Source organism: Triticum urartu, chromosome 2 (assembly GCF_003073215.2).
Source record: "Triticum urartu cultivar G1812 chromosome 2, Tu2.1, whole genome shotgun sequence".
Lineage (NCBI taxonomy): Eukaryota > Viridiplantae > Streptophyta > Magnoliopsida > Poales > Poaceae > Triticum > Triticum urartu.
In genome coordinates, this window is record NC_053023.1 from 35,482,867 (window position 1) to 35,504,323 (window position 21,457).

The 21,457-nt window shown below is 45.9% G+C and overlaps 2 protein-coding genes across 3 annotated transcripts; one reads left to right on the forward strand and one right to left on the reverse strand.

Annotated features, from left to right (window-relative positions):
• The first annotated feature begins 4,172 nt into the window (after positions 1-4,172).
• On the forward strand, positions 4,173-8,123 carry LOC125535470 (probable beta-1,4-xylosyltransferase IRX9). Of its 2 annotated transcripts, XM_048698524.1 has the most exons (4): positions 4,173-4,967; positions 5,576-5,825; positions 6,159-6,239; positions 7,362-8,123. In XM_048698524.1, the coding sequence occupies exons 1-4, from the start codon at positions 4,300-4,302 to the stop codon at positions 7,485-7,487; spliced, it is 1,125 nt and encodes a 374-aa protein (XP_048554481.1). In that variant the 5' UTR covers positions 4,173-4,299; the 3' UTR covers positions 7,488-8,123. The 2 variants fall into 2 exon arrangements, with proteins under 2 accessions (XP_048554481.1, XP_048554482.1); XM_048698525.1 differs by lacking the exon at positions 7,362-8,123 and having other exon boundaries at positions 4,182-4,967; positions 6,159-6,488.
• A 1,211-nt stretch (positions 8,124-9,334) lies between these two features.
• On the reverse strand, positions 9,335-11,616 carry LOC125540894 (probable beta-1,4-xylosyltransferase IRX9). Its single transcript, XM_048704425.1, has 3 exons — positions 10,684-11,616; positions 9,888-10,140; positions 9,335-9,767 (listed from the first exon to the last, which is right to left on the reverse strand). The coding sequence occupies exons 1-3, from the start codon at positions 11,355-11,357 to the stop codon at positions 9,648-9,650; spliced, it is 1,047 nt and encodes a 348-aa protein (XP_048560382.1). The 5' UTR covers positions 11,358-11,616; the 3' UTR covers positions 9,335-9,647.
• Positions 11,617-21,457: the final 9,841 nt, after the last annotated feature.

Consider the following 21,457-nt stretch of genomic DNA (forward strand, 5'->3'; position numbering starts at 1 on the left):
ATGTTGATTTTTGCGATAGCATCACGAAGTTTTTGCAGGGAGACAACTCAGTTTGGTGCTCTCTCTTGCCCCGACTGATAAAAAAAGGATGACAATGAGGGTGGTTGCTACTTGCTGCTTGATCTCGAAGTTAAGCCCTAGCAACTAAAAACAAAAGTTTAGCCTGGCAAGCAAAACAGAAACAAAAACATTAGTGGAGAAGTGGGGTATCGATCCCCATACCTCTCGCATGCTAAGCGAGCGCTCTACCATCTAAGCTACATCCCCAGGTGATGGTTCCTTCAAAACACAAATTTATATATTGAAAGAACAACACAACGTTCAGACGGAATTAGTTGTCCCTGAAATTGATGTATCTAGACGTATTTAAGATCTATATACATCCGTTTGAGCGATGTATCTAGACGTATTTAAGATCTATATACATCCGTTTGAGCGATGTATCTAGACGTATTTAAGATCTATATACATCCGTTTGAGCGAACAATAATTCCAGACAGAGAAAGTATTTTGCAGGCCACAGGAAAAAAAGAGAACCATGTTCGGTTCATTCGAAAAGGGACGAAAGCCTAGCATCAATTCAAGATGCCAATGTCTTATCAACACTGACAAGTTAGCTTTCTCCAGGAATATACTCCCTCCATCCGGAAATACTTGTCAGAGAAATAAATGTATCCAGATGTATTTTAATTCTAGATACATCCATTTTCATCCATTTATGCGATAAGTAATTCCGGACGGAGGGAGTACTAGGCTAGCGAATAGCTTACTTTCACAATCGCTACACCCTTAAATACACTCCTTACAGCACAAGCGTACCTTTAACTGCTCAAAAGATCCTAAAACTATGATCTTGTACAAAAGAAAATCATTTGATGCATTGTTTTATCCCATTGGGAAAAAAGAGGAACATCACAATTGATGAACTTCAACGGCGTACTACTAAACGTACGACGGATCCATGGTTCACTGGGGCAACTCCAGTGCACCAGACTAAGACTGTATAGAAGTATAATCTACATGATGGGAACAAAACTGTATACAAGTAACTTCATATACAAAGACTAGAAAATATCAGGGAACAAAAGAAGCTGCAACACGGATTCTCTGGGACAACCAGCAAGTACTAGGCCACAGTGGACAGGGATAAGAGAAAACATTCGGCAACGGTCATAATTGTCTCAAAAAGTTGGTCTGGTGATAGATAAATAGTTATTGAGTCTGTGTTACTGAACTGACAGCAGTCTCCTGAAGCAAGCAACTTGTGCTGATTATTCAGATTCAGGCCATACCACCGAGTAGAGTCTTCATGTAGTCATGTTGGTTGCTTATTGCCTGCTTAAACTATGACACGAGGTAGCAGAAATCTGCTCAAGCATAATTAAACACGAGATCCTATTATTTTGTTTCTTGGACTCAACAAAATAGTTGGATTTATAGGGCCTTCTTCTATTAATCGAAGCGCATGAAGTTTTGCAGGGAGACAAGCCACTTTGGAGCTCTCTTTCGCCCTGATTGATTGATAAAAATGATGAGAAAGAGGGCAGTTTGCCACTTGCATCTATAAGAAAAAAAATGTTCAGCGTAGCAAAACAGAAAAAGATGATTTGGAGAACTTCAACGGCGTACTACTAAACGTACGACGGATCCATGGTTCACTGGGGCAACTCCAGTGCACCAGACTAAGACTGTATAGAAGTATAATCTACATGATGGGAGCAAAACTGTATACAAGTAACTTCATATACAAAGACTAGAAAATATCAGGGAACAAAAGAAGCTGCAACACAGATTCTCTAGGACAACCAGCAAGTACTAGGCCACAGTGGACAGGGATAAGAGAAAACATTCGGCAACGGTCATAACTGTCTCAAAAAGTTGGTCTGGTGATAGATAAATAGTTATTGAGTCTGTGTTACTGAACTGACAGCAGTCTCCTGAAGCAAGCAACTTGTGCTGATTATTCAGATTCAGGCCATACCACCGAGTAGAGTCTTCATGTAGTCATGTTGGTTGCTTATTGCCTGCTTAAACTATGACACGAGGTAGCAGAAATCTGCTCAAGCATAATTAAACACGAGATCCTATTATTTTGTTTCTTGGACTCAACAAAATAGTTGGATTTATAGGGCCTTCTTCTATTAATCAAAGCGCACGAAGTTTTGCAGGGAGACAAGCCACTTTGGAGCTCTCTTTCGCCCTGATTGATTGATAAAAATGATGAGAAAGAGGGCAGTTTGCTACTTGCATCTATAAGAAAAAAATGTTCAGTGTAGCAAAACAGAAAAAGATGATTTGGAGAACTTCAACGGCGTACTACTAAACGTACGACGGATCCATGGTTCACTGGGGCAACTCCAGTGCATCAGACTAAGACTGTATAGAAGTATAATCTACATGATGGGAGCAAAACTGTATACAAGTAACTTCATATACAAAGACTAGAAAATATCAGGGAACAAAAGAAGCTGCAACACAGATTCTCTGGGACAACCAACAAGTACTAGGCCACAGTGGACAGGGATAAGAGAAAACATTCGGCAACGGTCATAACTGTCTCAAAAAATTGGTCTGGTGATAGATAAATAGTTATTGAGTCTGTGTTACCGAACTGACAGCAGTCTCCTGAAGCAAGCAACTTGTGCTGATTATTCAGATTCAGGCCATACCACCGAGTAGAGTCTTCATGTAGTCATGTTGGTTGCTTATTGCCTGCTTAAACTATGACACGAGGTAGCAGAAATCTGCTTCTATTAATGACACGAGGTAGCAGAAATCTGCTCAAGCATAATTAAACACGAGATCCTATTATTTTGTTTCTTGGACTCAACAAAATAGTTGGATTTATAGGGCCTTCTTCTATTAATCGAAGCGCACGAAGTTTTGCAGGGAGACAAGCCACTTTGGAGCTCTCTTTCGCCCTGATTGATTGATAAAAATGATGAGAAAGAGGGCAGTTTGCCACTTGCATCTATAAAAAAAATGTTCAGCGTAGCAAAACAGAAAAAGATGATTTGGAGAAGCGGGGTTTATAGGGCCTTCTTCTATTAATGACACGAGGTAGCAGAAATCTGCTCAAGCATAATTAAACACGAGATCCTATTATTTTGTTTCTTGGACTCAACAAAATAGTTGGATTTATAGGGCCTTCTTCTATTAATCGAAGCGCACGAAGTTTTGCAGGGAGACAAGCCACTTTGGAGCTCTCTTTCGCCCTGATTGATTGATAAAAATGATGAGAAAGAGGGCAGTTTGCCACTTGCATCTATAAAAAAAATGTTCAGCGTAGCAAAACAGAAAAAGATGATTTGGAGAAGTGGGGTTTATAGGGCCTTCTTCTATTAATGACACGAGGTAGCAGAAATCTGCTCAAGCATAATTAAACACGAGATCCTATGATGGTCTTTCTTGGACTCAACAAAATAGTTGGATTTATAGGGCCTTCTTCTATTAATGACACGAGGTAGCAGAAATCTGCTCAAGCATAATTAAACACGAGATCCTATTATTTTGTTTCTTGGACTCAACAAAATAGTTGGATTTATAGGGCCTTCTTCTATTAATGTTTCTGAAACTGAATCCTGTTTGGTTCATTCGATAGGGAACGGAAGCAAGCCATGCACGTGTGATGCCAATCTCTCCTCTTGGCGTCAGGTGAAGATGCCAATGTCTATCTGTCTGCATGAAATAAATTGCTGAGTGAATAGCTTCCTTTCTGTAACAGGAGTACGTACTCTAGAAGAAGAACCGACGACAAAGCGGGGTCGACAGCGTGCATTGATTGCAGACACAGTGTCGCTACCGGTACCACGTCCGTACTCGATCGGTACTGCTGTCTGATGGCCAAGTACCCCGACGACTGACAAGGAGGTCGACGGACAAAACTGAGTGCACGGCGGGAGACGGTGACTAGAATGGCGTATACCTCGCATCACCATCTACTGTATATTTGAATTTGATTAGTTGTGATTAAACATACATTCATCCCAGATAAAACAGACAGATGAACTCGTTTTCTGCTATGAAACGCGCAGCATCGCCAGCGGACAGCAGAGTAAAAAATGGGATGTGCAGCGCCCGCTCGGAGGTCTGAACCCGGCGTGCCGGCCACGTGTACATGTCAGTCGAGATTTGGCCGATGCATCCAGCCATCCACGATCCCAGACCAAAGTCCAACTTGGATGGAATCATTTCCCAGTTCCCACCCAGATATCAAGCGGCACCCGATCACACTCGCACACACTGACACTCGCTCACCAAACACTCATCACTAGCTAAGCCCGCCGCTGCGTGCCGCTCATGGCGTCGCCGAAGAAGGCGCGGAAGCCGCGGGCGAGGCGGCCGCTGCTGCTGCGGCGGGCCATGCTGCACGCCTCCATCTGCTTCCTCATCGGCCTCCTCGCCGGCCTCGCCCCGGCCGCCCGCTGGACCGCCTCCGCCTCCGCCCACGTCTCCCGCGCGCTCCACGCCGTCGACGGCGCCTTCGACCGCACCGTGCTGCTGCTCTGGGAGCAGCAGCGGCAGCTGCGCGACGGGCGCGTCCACGTCGCCGTCCTCCCCGCGCCGGCGCCGGGGCCGCCGGCGCTGGAGCCGCTGCGGCAACCCCAGCTGCTGCTGGTGGTGACCGCCACCGAGCGGTCCGACCCGGAGCGGCGGGCCGCGGGGCTCACGCGCGCCGCGCACGCGCTCAGGCTCGTGCCCCCGCCCGTGCTGTGGCTGGTGGTGGAGCCGGCGGCGGAGGCCCTGCCCACGGCGCGGCTGCTGCGCGGCGCCGGGGTGGCGTACCGGCACCTGACCTACCCGGAGAACTTCACGGCCGACGGCGTCGGCATGGAGAAGGAGCGGCACCACCAGCGGAACCTGGCGCTGGAGCACGTGGAGGAGCACCGGCTCGCCGGGGTCGTGCTCTTCGCCGGCCTCGGCGACGTCTACGACCTCCGCTTCTTCGACCAGCTCAGGCAGATCAGGTGAGTGCGCGCGCGCGTCCTGCCTCCAAAACTTTTAGCTAGCCATCGGATCATGCATCATGCACGCACTTTTCATCAGCGTGCATGATCTTAGCACCACCCGCCATTACAAACAGCATTTCAGCATAGTGAGTTAGCAGCTAGATGCATGATCTTGATTCTTGAAAGTGTTCGTTATAGTGAGTGTTTGGCCGGTGTCGGTGGAGTTTGAGGGTGCATTAGTGGATGGTTGACAAGCAGTAAATATGCACTAGACCGGAAGTAGGCCATGGTGACCATGGCGACCGATGAGTAGTACACGACGCAGCTTTGAATCGACCAGGAATAGCTAGATGGCACGACGGATGTCACACTGAGCACTAGTGCACCACGTTGTCGCGCGACTGCGTCCATGCATGTGCGGACCATGCTCGGCTCTCGATGCTCTGCCTCCTCCTCTGCTTCAGCGCCCGCCCAAGTGTCGGCAGCGCCGTCCAGTCCGAGAAACATGGATGGACGAATGATTGGCCACCTTTAATCAATCTGAACCATTTCTGTGCACTCATTCATTAGCCGTCGCTTTTTGGTACGTGCCACTGACACGTGCACTGTGCATGTCTACGGTGCAGGACGTTCGGCGCGTGGCCGGTGGCGACGGTGTCGGAGCGCGAGCGGAGGGCGACGGTGGACGGCCCGGTGTGCGGCGGCTCGCCGTGGGCGGTCACCGGCTGGTTCTCCACGGCCGACGGAACGCCGGCGGTGAGGGCGAGGCCGCCGGCCGGCACGGTGGACGTGGCGCGCTTCGCGTTCGGCAGCGCCCTGCTCTGGCACCCCAGCCGCTGGGACAGCTTCCCCGTCTCCGAGCCCGACGCCTCACAGGTACAGTCCTCATTACTCAATTAACTAGCTTCCACATTTTAGTCCGCCGTTCCGCACACGACGACGGCGGGCTTGTCGTCAAAGCGGCCGCGAAAGCGTGCGGCTTTTCGTCCGTGAAATTTGCCCCGTCAATTTTGTTGCTGTGCGCCGGCAGGACGAACGGCCGGGACAGGACATAAACTAAGGCCGTGATTCATGCGCGGCGTGCACCGCCACACTAGCTTCCATTTGTCTCGATCTTCACTTCACTAGAGCGCGAAATATTGATTAGTCAGCAGTATCATGGGATCCATGGCCCTGTCTTGGCTAACCCTATATATGTTTTGTTATCAGGATTCCGTGAAGTTTGTGCAGCGGTTGGCCGCGGAGGATTACAACAAGTCGAGGGGGATGCCCAACCGGGATTGCTCGGAGGTTATGGTGTGGCGTGGGGATCAGTTCCTAGCAACCTAGTTTGAAATATACTTTGGGCTTACTAACCGGTTGAGTGACTTGTGGTATCACGGACCAACAAATTTAGAAATACAACAAATTTAAACGGTCTCAGATAGGAAAGTACACATACTTTGCGTTTTTCTTTTTGCAGGAGAAATACTTGTATTACTCAACCACCAAGTCATTACAGTCATCAAACACTATCTTCAAAACTTCAGTGGACCTGAACCAAGCAAAGTCATTGTCCTGCGATGAACTCTACCAGAACTAGCTAAATTATCTCTAGCGTTATTATGGGAACAAAAAAACGTGAGTAATGGAAGTATGTCTAAGACCCATGAGATATCTGATCTCATTCACCGGCGAAGCATAGACCGAACGATCGGCTTCTCCGCTGGAAATTATGGTCATTGTCGTAAGCGAGTCCATCTCAATGGCTATAGGTAGCTCGGAACGCTAAATAGCCAAAAAAAAACAGACCCTCCATACATGTACATAACTCCGCTTCCGGTGCATCTCTACAAGAAAACAAAGTTCTACATGCTGAAAAAATATTATGGTTCCGACATTGTTATGAAGTATCATGCCCGCACCCGCATCTTCACTCGAAATATAAGAGTCATCGGTATTCAGTTTGATTGACCCATCCCTCGATTGATGGATTCCATCCTAGGGCCTGAGCTAGTGCACTTGCGGGCACACTAGGACGATCATACGATATGACATCTTTCCCTTTTACCAGATCAACATGAGTGTTCATTTTGATGCCAATCAAGGAATTCAAGTAATTATGCAAAAATCTGACAGCAACATCCATGGGCGGGGTAGGTTTATGGTGTACTAATCCATTTCGAACATGCCAACTCCTCCAAAGGCTTATGAGCAACATGGAGTGTTATATATCTCTAATTGGAGCTAGGGCTTGCAATAGCAACCATTTTCCATTATTAATCACCGACTCAATACTTGGCAACTTCCATAATTTGGCCATCGATAAGTACAGATCTTAAACAAAATACTGCGCAAAAATGGATGTAAATTCTCCATACTGGGCATCTACTTTGTCTCTAGACTAATCTTATGCTTCTTCCACATATACAGGGAGTCCGAAGCCAGACGCCATGCAAGATTTTTGATATGGAAGGTGCCTCACTCTACCAAATGTATTACCAACATGTCCGCCTTTCTGATGCTGTTGAGCTAGAGGAAGCCGCATTGGATCTGTAAACCTCTTACGGATATATTATCAACATGTGAGCGTTCAGAGGAAAAGTCGAGAGAATATAAGTATATATTATTTAAGAAAAACAAAAACATATGTTTTTCTCTGCGTCCCGTGAAAAAGTTTGTTGAAAAGGCATGCATATGTGGAAGAGTTTGTTAAGGAGCCATGCATATATAGAACAATCGTGGAGGACTCTCTTACCAATGTTATCCGACTGTTATAGATATCTATTTGGGAGATTGGATAGGTAAATTTATTGTGTTTTGTCGTACTAACATGTCTCTTTCAGTTTGTGAGAATAATACAAGCTATGCATAATTGTTTCTATCAATTTGATTATACAAAAATAATTAATTAATATCTATTTATATTAAACATTTTTACTTAGTTATATATCATAAAATATTACATACTTTGTTTCAAAATACATTTTATACAATTTTTTTCTATTTTCTAGCAACATTAGTCACATAAATTTGTTGGCAATATTAGAACTATAAGTCTAGTGCCATACACCACAAACTCTATCATTATGATTATATAAATGCTTTACTTGCCAGTAGAACTCTATAATATTTAAAATTATGTTTCCTTTTCAATTTTTGGTCATGAGATTTTGTTGAACTTAGTTTCGTTTTAAACTAAAGAAGGCCCAAAATAGATGGAAACATCACATCCATATGCAAAATAATTGTTCACTTATGTGTATTACAATGGGTTTATACCTATTTTAATATATGTAAAAGCACAAGGAAAGTTCCCACAATAATATTGCATAGCTTAGTTTAACTATGAGGATATTCTAGAATTTATGAGATGTTGATTTTCGTGGAATTCCCTCATCTCACTTGTTAACATTGCACATTCATGGACAAAAGAAATCCCTTTTTGCCTGGTTAAATTTAAATACGACCAATGTTGCGACTTTGTGCAAACAAATAGTGAAAGTCATTTATTTCGGCTTATAGCCACTCAACCAACTATGGTGTTACGTTAAATCCTGAACTAAATCCAGGATTGAATGACTATTCTTTGGGTAAGCAGCATGCCCGTCGACAGCGAGACGCCTGTGGTGACTTCGTCAAACTTAAGACTTGGCGGTTTGGTCTCTTAGAGGTGCTCATAGAGGTAAAGTGTGCGTGCGTATGTTTATGGGAATGAGTGGATGTGTATGTTTATGAGCATAAGCATCTGCATGCATGTGTTTGCGGGAAAAACAATGTGCAAATTCTCGATAAAAAACACATAGTGCTATGTTTTTTTTTGCAGAGAAACATGGTGCTATGTTGTTTGAATGACACCGAGATATTTGTGTTAATTTGAGACATATGGCTTATCCCCCTAGAGAACGTATCTGATGCACCGGAGCTTCTTGTGCTACCAGTGCAATGGACTACCTTGGCACATTTCCAAATGTTTGAAAAATCTGGAAAAAATAGCGCATTCACATAACATTAAAGTATGTTGTCACAAAAATTCAAATCAAAATTCGAAATAGATACAAAAATGACAAATTCGGCACTGAATAGTATATAGGACAAGTTGGGCTTTAGATTTGGCCCATTATCATATTAATGTCACACTTGTCATTTTTGTGTCTCGAGCATTGTTTGGAGTTTAAATTTGAATTTTTGTGACAACATAGGTTCATGTCTTTTCGATGCACTATTTTTTTCTTAGATTTTTTGAATGTGTAACCGGCATCCGGTGCACCGGTAGCAGAAGAAGCTCCAGTGCACCAGATACGTCTTCTAGCCCCCTATCGACGTGAGACAATTTGGCCTATAGTATGACTGAGCATATATACTCTGGAAGAGGTATAGTGCGCTTTGTGGCTGGGTGAACTCAATAAGGCAACAATCATTTTTATGTATATATATTAGTGGCAAAAGACAAAATTGCATGCATGATCATTGTGCACGGAAAGCTACTTGATTACCTATTACAGTATCATTTTTTTTGCGAGGGCTATTACATTATCATTTTGCCCCCGTATTTGGAGCTGCTAGTAATGGGTAGCCGTGTTGCGATCAACGTGCATAGACATGTACTCTCTCTGTTCCAAATTACAATTTGAACAAAAACCACGACAAGTAATTTGGAACGGAGGGAGTATGTGGGTAGGTATATGTATATTATGATTATCATTTATCCAGAGCAATCTAGGTAGCGACGAGCTGATCTCCACGCCACACCATGATCTCCGAGCAGTCGGGATCGGGCATTCCTCTCGACTCGTTGTACTCCTCTGCGGCCAATCGTTGCACAAACTTTACCGAATCCTGGAAGAAAAACAACACATGACGACCATGATTCCAGTTACTCTGGTAATAAATCAAGATGAATGGAACATTGTTCCAGTGTTTTATGTGTTTTATAATCCAATTACGGAGTTACAGTACCTGTGAGGCGTCGGGCTCGGAGACGGGGAAGCGGTCCCACCGGTGCGGGTTCCAGAGCAGGGCGCTGCCGAACGCGAAGCGCGCCACGTCCACGGTGCCCGCCGGCGGCCTCGCCGCCCTCACCGTCGGCGTCGCGTCGGCCGTGGAGAACCAGCCGGTGACCGCCGACGGCGAGCCTCCGCACACCGGCCCTTCCACCGTCGCCTTCCGCTCGCGCTCCGACACCGTCGCGACCGGCCACGCACCGAACGTCCTGCACCATACATGCACACAGTGTGCTGCTCCATTCATGCACAGTAACGGCAGCGGCGGCTAATGAATGGATTCAAATTAATGTCTCGTTAGCGCCAATCATTCGCTCGCTCGTCCACGTTTCTACCGACACTCGGGCGCGCACCGAGGCAAGCGGAGGATGGTGCGCACATGGACATGCACGTCCACAACAACATGGTGGTACACTGCTGGTGCTGCTGAGTGACATCCATCATGCCATCTAGCTATCCCTGCTCGATTCCTAGCTAGTGGAGTACTATTAGCTGGTGCATCATATTATCACCGATCACTATGGGCCTAGCTAGAGTGGCCAGTCCCATGCCATGCTGCATGCACATTATTTGCTACGGCTCGTCTACTGTCGACTCCACCGACAACGCTGGGTGCAACTCTGAATTACTACCCGCAGTGCAACTTAATCACCAGTTTACTACACTACAATTACCAGTTCACTAAAGGATCGATCGACGAATGAAATGAACAGTTTAACCAGACTTGTAGGCAGGAGAATGCATGCACTCACCTGATCTGCCTGAGCTGGTCGAAGAAGCGGAGGTCGTAGACGTCGCCGAGGCCGGCGAAGAGCACGACCCCCGCCAGGCGGTGCTCCTCCACGTGCCCCAGCGCCACGTTCCGCTGGTGGTGCCGCTCCTTCTCCGTGCCGACGCCGTCGGCCGTGAAGTTCTCGGGGTAGGTCAGGTGCCGGTACGACACCCCGGCGCCGCGCAGCAGCCGCGCCGTGTCCGGGGCCTCCGTCGCCCGCTCCACCACCAGCCACAGCACCGGCGGGGGCACGAGCCTGAGTGCGTGCGCCGCGCGGGTGAGCCCTGCTGCGCGCCTCTCCGGGTCCGACCGCTCCGTGGCCGTCACGACCAGCAGCAGCTGCGGCTGGCGCAGCGGCTCCGGCTCTGGCCGCGGCGAGGGGAGGGCGGTGACGGCGACGTCGACGGGTCCGTGCTGCAGCTGCCGCTGCTGTTGCTGGAGCAGGAGCACGGTGTGGTTGAAGGCGCCGTCGACGGCGTGGAGCGCGCGGAAGACGTGGGCGGTGGCCGCGGTTGATGCTACGTGGGTCCAGCGGAAGGCCGGGGCGAGGCCGGCAAGGAGGCCGAGGAGGAAGCAGAGGGAGGAATGCAGCATGGCTCGCCGGAGCAGCAGGGGCCGCCTCGCCCGCGGCTTTGCTTTCTTCGGCGACGCCATGACAAAGCAGGCAGCAGCAGCAGCTTAGCTAGTGTGTATGTGTGTTTGGTGGTGTCAGCAGCAGAGCGGCTAGGTAGGTGATCGAGTGAGTGAGTGTGTGATCGGGTCTTGCTTAATTTCTGCGATGGAAATGATTCTGTACGCCTCACTTGGAAAGTTGGAATTGATGGATGTAGGTGCTGGCACATGTGGCCGGTCTAGAGGAGAGTATTGCATTTCTTTTTCTTTCTTCTTGTGTCGACTGGCGAGTCTAGTCATGGTCTCTCCGGCGGTGTAATTAAGAGAATGCCTCGTTTATATTTAGCTCAAGTTTGCCGTTTGATGGCAACACCATGTATCTTTTGGCCTTGTGGCTTTATTAATATAAAGCGGGATAAAAGCCTATTTCGAAAGAATGAGTCGCTTACTTTAGCTCAGCTTGGGGCCTTACGGCGATCTACATGCACAAGTATATTTATGATTTACTAGGACTTTCACAATTTCCTCTGGCTGTTTGAATTCCATGTTCAAAATTTAGGAGAAACCTTACTCAGAAACCAGTACTGGAGAAAATCTTGCCTCGTTGATATATGGTGTTACTGCCTGCCTTAAGCCGATCCCGGCCTTGGTTCTTCACATCCAAAATGGGTCCGTCACCGGTGGGGATGATGCAAGTCAATTTGGATGCAGTATTTGCTAGTTCTTCTCAGAGGATGGGGTTTGGAGTGGTTATCCGAGACTCCCTTGGTTATTGTCTTGCTAGTTGTAGTGGACACATTGAGGGGTTGGCCACCCTTGAAATGTTTGAGGCATTGGCCATGCGCGAGGCGATCTTGTTTGTGGGGACTAAAGATTCCAGGAACATTATCCTGACCTTTGATTGTCTCACTCTTATCTCTAGGCTAAATTTGGCGTCGAGGGACAAATCTACTCTCCCGGTCCCGGCTATGGCGAAGGACATCAAGAGATCAGGGGCCGACCTTTCGCCAGTCTCCTTTGTTCATGTTAGTCGTGTTTTGAATGTGACGGCAGATAGTCTTGCTAGGGCGAGTGAACTTTGTGTTTTTTTTTTATCTTTCATGATGTCAGCCCAGAGTGTATCTGGGAATCTCTCGATAAAGACACATTATGACGAATGAAGAGCTGACCTTGAAAAAAAATACAATGAGCCAAATGATCTGAAACTTTTTCTAGGATATTCAGTTGTGTATTTCTGATTTACTAGATTTTTTCAATTTATTGTGAAATATTTGAATTGTGAATATTTTCAATCATTTTCAGCATGGGTGCAACACAATGTATGCGTGTGTGGCAGGGAGGGGGGGGGGGGGGGGGGGGGGGGATGGGCAAGACGTATAATGGGTTGGGGTCTCAGGGGCGGGAACTGACAACGGCGAGTTGCGGTGGGTCGGCGGTACTTGCTGACCTCTAGGGCCTCAGGTCGTGCTAATCGCTCATAATCACTGAACCCGTGGCCATCTGATAACTACTTTAGTATTTTAAACGCTTATATACTATCAGTTTGTCTAATTCACATCTAGATATTTTTTAAGGATGTTACATATAAGCTCCCACAAATATATATAATGCATCAACAAGAAATAAAAAGAAACTAGGACAAAAAAAAGACCACAAACAGAGTGGACATCAGCTTAGATGTGACATAATTATGTCACATCTAGATGTGTCTTAGACAGACCCATATACTATTAATTTACGGAGGGAGTACTATACTATCATGTCATCCCATGGTTATAGGGAAAGTATCTCCCATAATCGCTGAACCCGTGGCCCGCCCGAAAAAAAAGTTTGCTGAACCCGTGAAACAATGTGTTTGTCTTTACCCTTTCAAGTGTCCACTCGGGTGCAGGATTCGGAAGTACTTGGACACTCGAGTCGGTGATATGATCCGGCTGTCCGTAAGGTACTCTCCGCCGATTAGGTACATACATGGAGTGACATATGGAGATAGCGAACTGACTTAGGGATAACGTGTATAGGGACTAACGAGTTTGGTTCGATGTGTGGCGTGACCGATTAGTTGACATGTCAGAGTGACGTGGCAACACAACTCAGAAAAGCTGGATTAAAATGGATGGAACCAGATTAGGAGAGACGTTTTCACGGCTCAAGAAGTCTAAGAAAGTTGGGAGTTTGGGATTGAAACTTCAACTCTAGGACGAGTGTAGAGGGATAATGTGGTGCATGGCGTTTCTCCTATTTCCTCCGGCCCCTGTACTTTCTGTTACGACTGGATACAATACACCTGTGCATGTAGTTTGCTATGAAATTAAGCTCCTCACATGACCTACACACATGGCTCTAGGTTGCCTACACGCTGCACGAACAGGGAAAGCAATTAAGCAGAAGTCATAGACTCATAGTAGTAGACGTAGAAAGATCAGAGAGGAACGCTTGCTTACTTTACAAGGTTGGTTGATGATCACGTGGTTACCTCATCACAAAGGAACCATCCAGTGCCATTCAAAGCAAATCACACACAATGTTTGTGCCGATCCAGAAACATATCTTCATCACACACTCCGTGTGAAGGAAAATTGACACTATAAATTCATATAGTTGTGTCAAAATTTAAGTTCTCATTAGATTAAATCACTAACAGATTCGAACCAACATTTTTTTTATGAACAAAGTTGGAACCAAACATTTTGCGTTTTAGATATGTTACATCCAACTAGGAAAAAGAACATGTTACATGCAATTTGTGTCATGACATACCCTGCATTTTTTTTTTGTGATTGACCATGGCATTGACTTGTGGACAAAGTATATATATAGCAACATCATCATCATCATAAGCCTACATGGTGTTTTTTTTTTTGCGTTGAAATGAGTTGAAGCCAAGGACATTAGAGAAGAGTTGGTACTTGTCCTCAACGTCGTTCATCCCACCTCCCCGTTGCCTCCAACCCGACTGATGAATTCATTCCGCACCATTGGGTCGATGTTGATTTTGTGTGTGAACTTTTATTGGGAAGGTAGCAAGGTGACTTTCTCATTAATTATGTGTGGCATTTTTGTTCATAAAAATGTTTATGTGTGGCATTTGTTTTTTCAAAAGCTCCTAATTGAGTAGCGCTCATTTCCTATGTTGTCCAACTCGGGCCATTGAGTGGCGATCCAAATATAGTAAGCACGGTATTTGCGACCAAGTAAAAACAAAACACACGCTAAAAGCCCAAAATTCAAATGTTTTAGCTTCCCTCCTAGCACTGTGGCTAGTGGAGAGGATGCTAGTCCACCCTCGCATGGTGCTCGTTGATGCTGATATTGCTGCCGCTGCTGTCGGGAAGGTCGGGGAGGACAATCAACAAGGTTGGGGCGCCACCGTGGTGCCTACCCGATGTCGCCACTCCGGCCATGTAGACATCGACAAGAAGCTCAACCGCCATCGAGACATGTATGTAAGGGGGGGGCATAGGGGTGTCGGTGGAGCGGAGAAAGGGAAGGAAAAGAAGGGATGAGAGGAGTATTACGACTAAGGAAGGGAGGACAAAGAGGTAGGATCCGTCGAGGATTTTTCTTTACCAATGAGTTTGAGTGAGCTTTTTTTGGCTTGGATAGGGCAAAGTAACAATAATCCTAGACACACGGTCATCAACAGACGTCTTACGGATTCCCTCACACTAACTAGGCGCCTGCTAGGCGTCATTCGGTTGATCCCCGCGTAGGACCAGCCTCCTCGGTCGTCAAAGCATTGCCATGACGGTCATCAAAGCATCGCCATGACCATTGAAGCGTGCTTCGTTGCATGATCTCAGTCGTCAAAACACGCCTCATCGTGATGGTCATCGCAGCATTGCCACGGGCGTCATGGTCGTTGAAGCATTGCCATGGTCATGGAAGCACACCGCGCGGCATCGCCACGGTTGTCGATGCCATCACGGCCTCGCCGCGGTGGTCTCATCGCAGCATTATCGTCGTCATGGCCGTTGAAGCATTTCCATGATCACTGAAGCACGCCTCGCGGCATGGCCACGGTCGTCGACGCCATCACGACACGCCTCGTCATTGTGGTTGTCGAAGAATTGTCGTGGCGGTCAAATTGGTTGTCGAAGCATTGCCACAACCAGTGAAGCACACCTCACAGAGTGGCCGTGTTGGGGAACGTAGTAATTTAAAAAAAATTCCTACGCACACGCAAGATCATGGTGATGCATAGCAACGAGAGGGGAGAGTGTGATCTACGTACCCTTGTAGACCGACAGCGGAAGCGTTAGCACAACGCAGTTGATGTAGTCGTACGTCTTCACGGCCCGACTGATCAAGCACCGAAACTACGGCACCTCCGAGTTCTAGCACACGTTCAGCTCGATGACGATCCCCGGACTCCGATCCAGCAAAGTGTCGGGGAAAAGTTCCGTCAGCACGACGGCGTGGTGACGATCTTGATGTACTACCGTCGCAGGGCTTCGCCTAAGCACCGCTACAATATTATCGAGGACTATGGTGGAAGGGGGCACCGCACACGGTTAAGAATATGATCACGTGGATCAACTTGTGTGTCTAGGGGTGCCCCCTGCCCCCGTATATAAAGGATCAAAGGGGGGGTGCGGCCGGCCAGGAGGAGGGCGCGCCAGGAGGAGTCCTACTCCCACCGGGGGGTGCGGCCGGCCAGGAGGAGGGCGCGCCAGGAGGAGTCCTACTCCCACCGGGAGTAGGATTCCCCCCTTTCCTAGTTGGAATAGGATTCGGGAGGGGGAAAGAGGAGAGAGAGAGAAGGAAGGGGGGCGCCGCCCCCCTCTCCTTGTCCTATTCGGACTAGGGGGAGGGGCGCGCGGCCCAGCCCTGGCCACCTCTCCTCTCTTCCACTAAAGCCCACTAAGGCCCATATACCTCCCGGGGGGTTCCGGTAACCTCCCGATTTCACCCGGAACACTTCCGATATCCAAATATAGGCTTCCAATATATCAATCTTTATGTCTCGACCATTTTGAGACTCCTCGTCATGTCCGTGATCACATCCGGGACTCCGAACAAACTTCGGTACATCAAAATGCATAAACTCATAATATAACTGTCATCGAAACCTTAAGCGTGCGGACCCTACGGGTTCGAGAACAATGTAGACATGACCGAGACACGTCTCTGGTCAATAACCAATAGCGGAACCTGGATGCTCATATTGGCTCCCACATATTCTACGAAGATCTTTTATCGGTCAGACCGCATAACAACATACGTTGTTCCCTTTGTCATCGGTATGTTACTTGCCCGAGATTCGATCGTCGGTATCTCAATACCTAGTTCAATCTCGTTACCGGCAAGTCTCTTTACTCGTTCCGTAATACATCATCTCGCAACTAACTCATTAGTTGTAATGCTTGCAAGGCTTATGTGATGTGCATTACCGAGAGGGCCCAGAGATACCTCTCCGACAATCGGAGTGATAAATCCTAATCTCGAAATACGCCAACCCAACATGTACCTTTGGAGACACCTGTAGAGCACCTTTATAATCACCCAGTTACGTTGTGACGTTTGGTAGCACACAAAGTGTTCCTCCGGCAAACGGGAGTTGCATAATCTCATAGTCATAGGAACATGTATAAGTCATGAAGAAAGCAATAACAACATACTAAACGGTCGGGTGCTAAGCTAATGGAATGGGTCATGCCAATCAGATCATTCACCTAATGATGTGATCCCGTTAATCAAATAACTTATCTTTGTCCATGGTTAGAAAACATAACCATCTTTGATTAACGAGCTAGTCAAGTAGAGGCATACTAGTGACACTCTGTTTGTCTATGTATTCACACATGTATTATGTTTCCGGTTAATACAATTCTAGCATGAATAATAAACATTTATCATGATATAAGGAAATAAATAATAACTTTATTATTGCCTCTAGGGCATATTTCCTTCAGTCTCCCACTTGCACTAGAGTCAATAATCTAGATTACACAGTAATGATTCTAACACCCATGGAGCCTTGGTGCTGATCATGTTTTGCTCGTGGAAGAGGCTTAGTCAACGGATCTGCTACATTCAGATCCATATGTATCTTGCAAATCTCTATGTATCCCACCTGGACTAGATCCCGGATGGAATTGAAGCGTCTCTTGATGTGCTTGGTTCTCTTGTGAAATCTGGATTCCTTTGCCAAGGCAATTGCACCAGTATTGTCACAAAAGATTTTCATTGAACCCGATGCACTAGGTATGACTCCTAGATCGGATATGAACTCCTTCATCCAGACTCCTTCATTTGCTGCTTCCGAAGCAGCTATGTATTCCACTTCACACGTAGATCCCGCCACGACGCTTTGTTTAGAACTGCACCAACTGACAGCTCCACCATTTAATGTAAACACGTATCCGGTTTGCGATTTAGAATCGTCCGGATCAGTGTCAAAGCTCGCATCAACATAACCATTTACGATGAGCTCTTTGTCACCTCCATAAATGAGAAACATATCCTTAGTCCTTTTTAGGTATTTCAGGATGTTCTTGACCGCTGTCCAGTGATCCACTCCTGGATTACTTTGGTACCTCCCTGCTAGACTTATAGAAAGGCACACATCAGGTCTGGTACACAGCATTGCATACATGATAGAGCCTATGGCTGAAGCATAGGGAACATCTTTCATTTTCTCTCTATCTTCTGCAGTGGTCGGGCATTGAGTCTTACTCAACTTCACACCTTGTAACACAGGCAAGAACCCTTTCTTTGCTTGATCCATTTTGAACTTATTCAAAACTTTGTCAAGGTATGTGCTTTGTGAAAGTCCAATTAAGCGTCTTGATCTATCTCTATAGATCTTAATGCCTAATATGTAAGCAGCTTCACCGAGGTCTTTCATTGAAAAACTCTTATTCAAGTATCCCTTTATGCTATCCAGAAATTCTATATCATTTCCAATTAGTAATATGTCATCCACATATAATATCAGAAATGCTACAGAGCTCCCACTCACTTTCTTATAAATACAGGCTTCTCCAAAAGTCTGTATAAAACCAAATGCTTTGATCACACTATCAAAGCGTTTATTCCAACTCCGAGAGGCTTGCACCAGTCCATAAATGGATCGCTGGAGCTTGCACACTTTGTTAGCTCCCTTTGGATCGACAAAACCTTCTGGTTGCATCATATACAACTCTTCTTCCAGAAATCCATTCAGGAATGCAGTTTTGACATCCATCTGCCAAATTTCATAATCATAAAATGCGGCAATTGCTAACATGATTCGGACAGACTTAAGCATCGCTACGGGTGAGAAGGTCTCATCGTAGTCAATCCCTTGAACTTGCCGAAAACCTTTTGCGACAAGTCGAGCTTTGTAGACAGTAATATTACCGTCAGCGTCAGTCTTCTTCTTGAAGATCCATTTATTCTCAATTGCTTGCCGATCATTGGGCAAGTCAACCAAAGTCCATACTTTGTTCTCATACATGGATCCCATCTCAGATTTCATGGCTTCAAGCCATTTTGCGGAATCTGGGCTCACCATCGCTTCTTCATAGTTCGTAGGTTCATCATGATCTAGTAGCATGACTTCCAGAACAGGATTACCGTACCACTCTGGCGCGGATCTCACTCTGGTTGATCTACGAGGTTCAGTAGTATCTTGTTCTGAAGTTTCATGATCATTATCATTAGCTTCCTCACTAATTGGTGTAGGTGTCGCAGAAACAGGTTTCTGTGATGTACTACTTTCCAATAAGGGAGTAGGTACATTTACCTCGTCAAGTTCTACTTTCCTCCCACTCACTTCTTTCGAGAGAAACTCCTTCTCCAGAAAGTTTCCGAATTTGGCAACAAAAGTCTTGCCTTCGGATCTGTGATAGAAGGTGTATCCAATAGTTTCCTTTGGATATCCTATGAAGACACATTTCTCCGATTTGGGTTCGAGCTTATCAGGTTGAAGCTTTTTCACATAAGCATCGCAACCCCAAACTTTCAGAAACGACAACTTTGGTTTCTTGCCAAACCACAGTTCATAAGGCGTCGTCTCAACGGATTTTGATGGTGCCCTATTTAACGTGAATGCGGCCGTCTCTAGAGCGTATCCCCAAAACGATAGCGATAAATCAGTAAGAGACATCATAGATCGCACCATATCTAGTAAAGTACGATTACAATGTTCGGATACACCATTACGCTGTGGTGTTCCGGGTGGCGTGAGTTGCGAAACTATTCCACATTGTTTCAAGTGTACACCAAACTCGTAACTCAAATATTCTCCTCCACGATCAGATCGTAGGAATTTTATTTTCTTGTTACGATGATTTTCAACTTCACTCTGAAATTCTTTGAACCTTTCAAACGTTTCAGACTTGTGTTTCATTAAGTAGATATACCCATATCTGCTTAAGTCATCTGTGAAGGTGAGAAAATAACGATATCCGCCACGAGCTCAACATTCATCGGACCACATACATCTGTATGTATGATTTCCAACAAATCTATTGCTCTCTCCATAGTATCGGAGAACGGTGTTTTTTGTCATCTTACCCATAAGGCACGGTTCGCAAGTACCAAGTGATTCATAATCAAGTGGTTCCAAAAGACCATCAGTATGGAGTTTCTTCATGCGCTTTATACCGATATGACCCAAACGGCAGTGCCACAAATAAGTTGCACTATCATTATCAACTCTGCATCTTTTGGCTTCAACACTATGAATATGTGTGTCACTACTATCGAGATTTAATAAGAATAGACCACTCCTTAAGGGTGCATGACCATAAAAGATATTACTCATGTAAATAGAACAACCATTATTCTCTGATTTAAATGAATAACCGTCTCGCATCAAACAAGATCCAGATATAATGTTCATGCTTAACGCTGGCACCAAATAACAATTATTTAGGTCTAATACTAATCCCGAAGGTAGATGTAGAGGCAGCATGCCGACTGCGATCACATCGACTTTGGAACCATTTCCCACGCGCATCGTCACCTCGTCCTTAGCCAATCTTTGCTTAATCCGTAGTCCCTGTTTCGAGTTGCAAATATTAGCAACAGAACCAGTATCAAATACCCAGGTGCTACTGCGAGCATTAGTAAGGTACACATCAATAACATGTATATCACATATACCTTTGTTCACCTTGCCATCCTTCTTATCCGCCAAATACTTGGGGCAGTTCCGCTTCCAGTGACCAGTCTGCTTGCAGTAGAAGCACTCAGTTTCAGGCTTAGGTCCAGGTTTGGGTTTCTTCTATTGAGTAGCAACTTGCTTGCTGTTCTTTTTGAAGTTCCCCTTCTTCTTCCCTTTGCCCTTTTTCTTGAAACTAGTGGTCTTGTTGACCATCAACACTTGATGCTCCTTCTTGATTTCTACCTCCGCAGCTTTCAGCATTGCGAAGAGCTCGGGAATAGTCTTATTCATCCCTTGCATATTATAGTTCATCACGAAGCTCTTGTAGCTTGGTGGCAGTGATCGGAGAATTCTGTCAATGACGCAATCATCTGGAAGATTAACTCCCAATTGAATTAAGTGATTATTATACCCAGACATTTTGAGTATGTGCTCACTGACAGAACTGTTCTCCTCCATCTTGCAGCTATAGAACTTATTGGAGACTTCATATCTCTCAATCCGGGCATTTGCTTGAAATATTAACTTCAACTCCTGAAACATCTCATATGCTCCATGACGTTCAAAACGTCGTTGAAGTCCCGATTCTAAGTCATAAAGCATGGCACACTAAACTATCGAGTAGTCATTAGCTTTGCTCTGCCAGACGTTCATAACATCTGGTGTTGCTCCAGCAGCAGGCCTGGCACCCAGCGTTGCTTCCAAGACGTAATTCTTCTGTGCAGCAATGAGGATAATCCTCAAGTTACGGACCCAGTCCGTGTAATTGCTACCATCATCTTTCAACTTTGCTTTCTCAAGGAACGCATTAAAATTCAACGGATCAACAACACGGGCCATCTATCTACAATCAAACATAAATAAGCAAGATACTATCAGGTACTAAGTTCATGATAAATTTAGGTTCAATTAATCATATTACTTAAAGAACTCCCACTTAGATAGACATCCCTCTAATCCTCTAAGTGATTACGTGATCCAAATCAACTAAACCATGTCCGATCATCATGTGAGATGGAGTAGTTTCATTGGAGAACTTCACTATGTT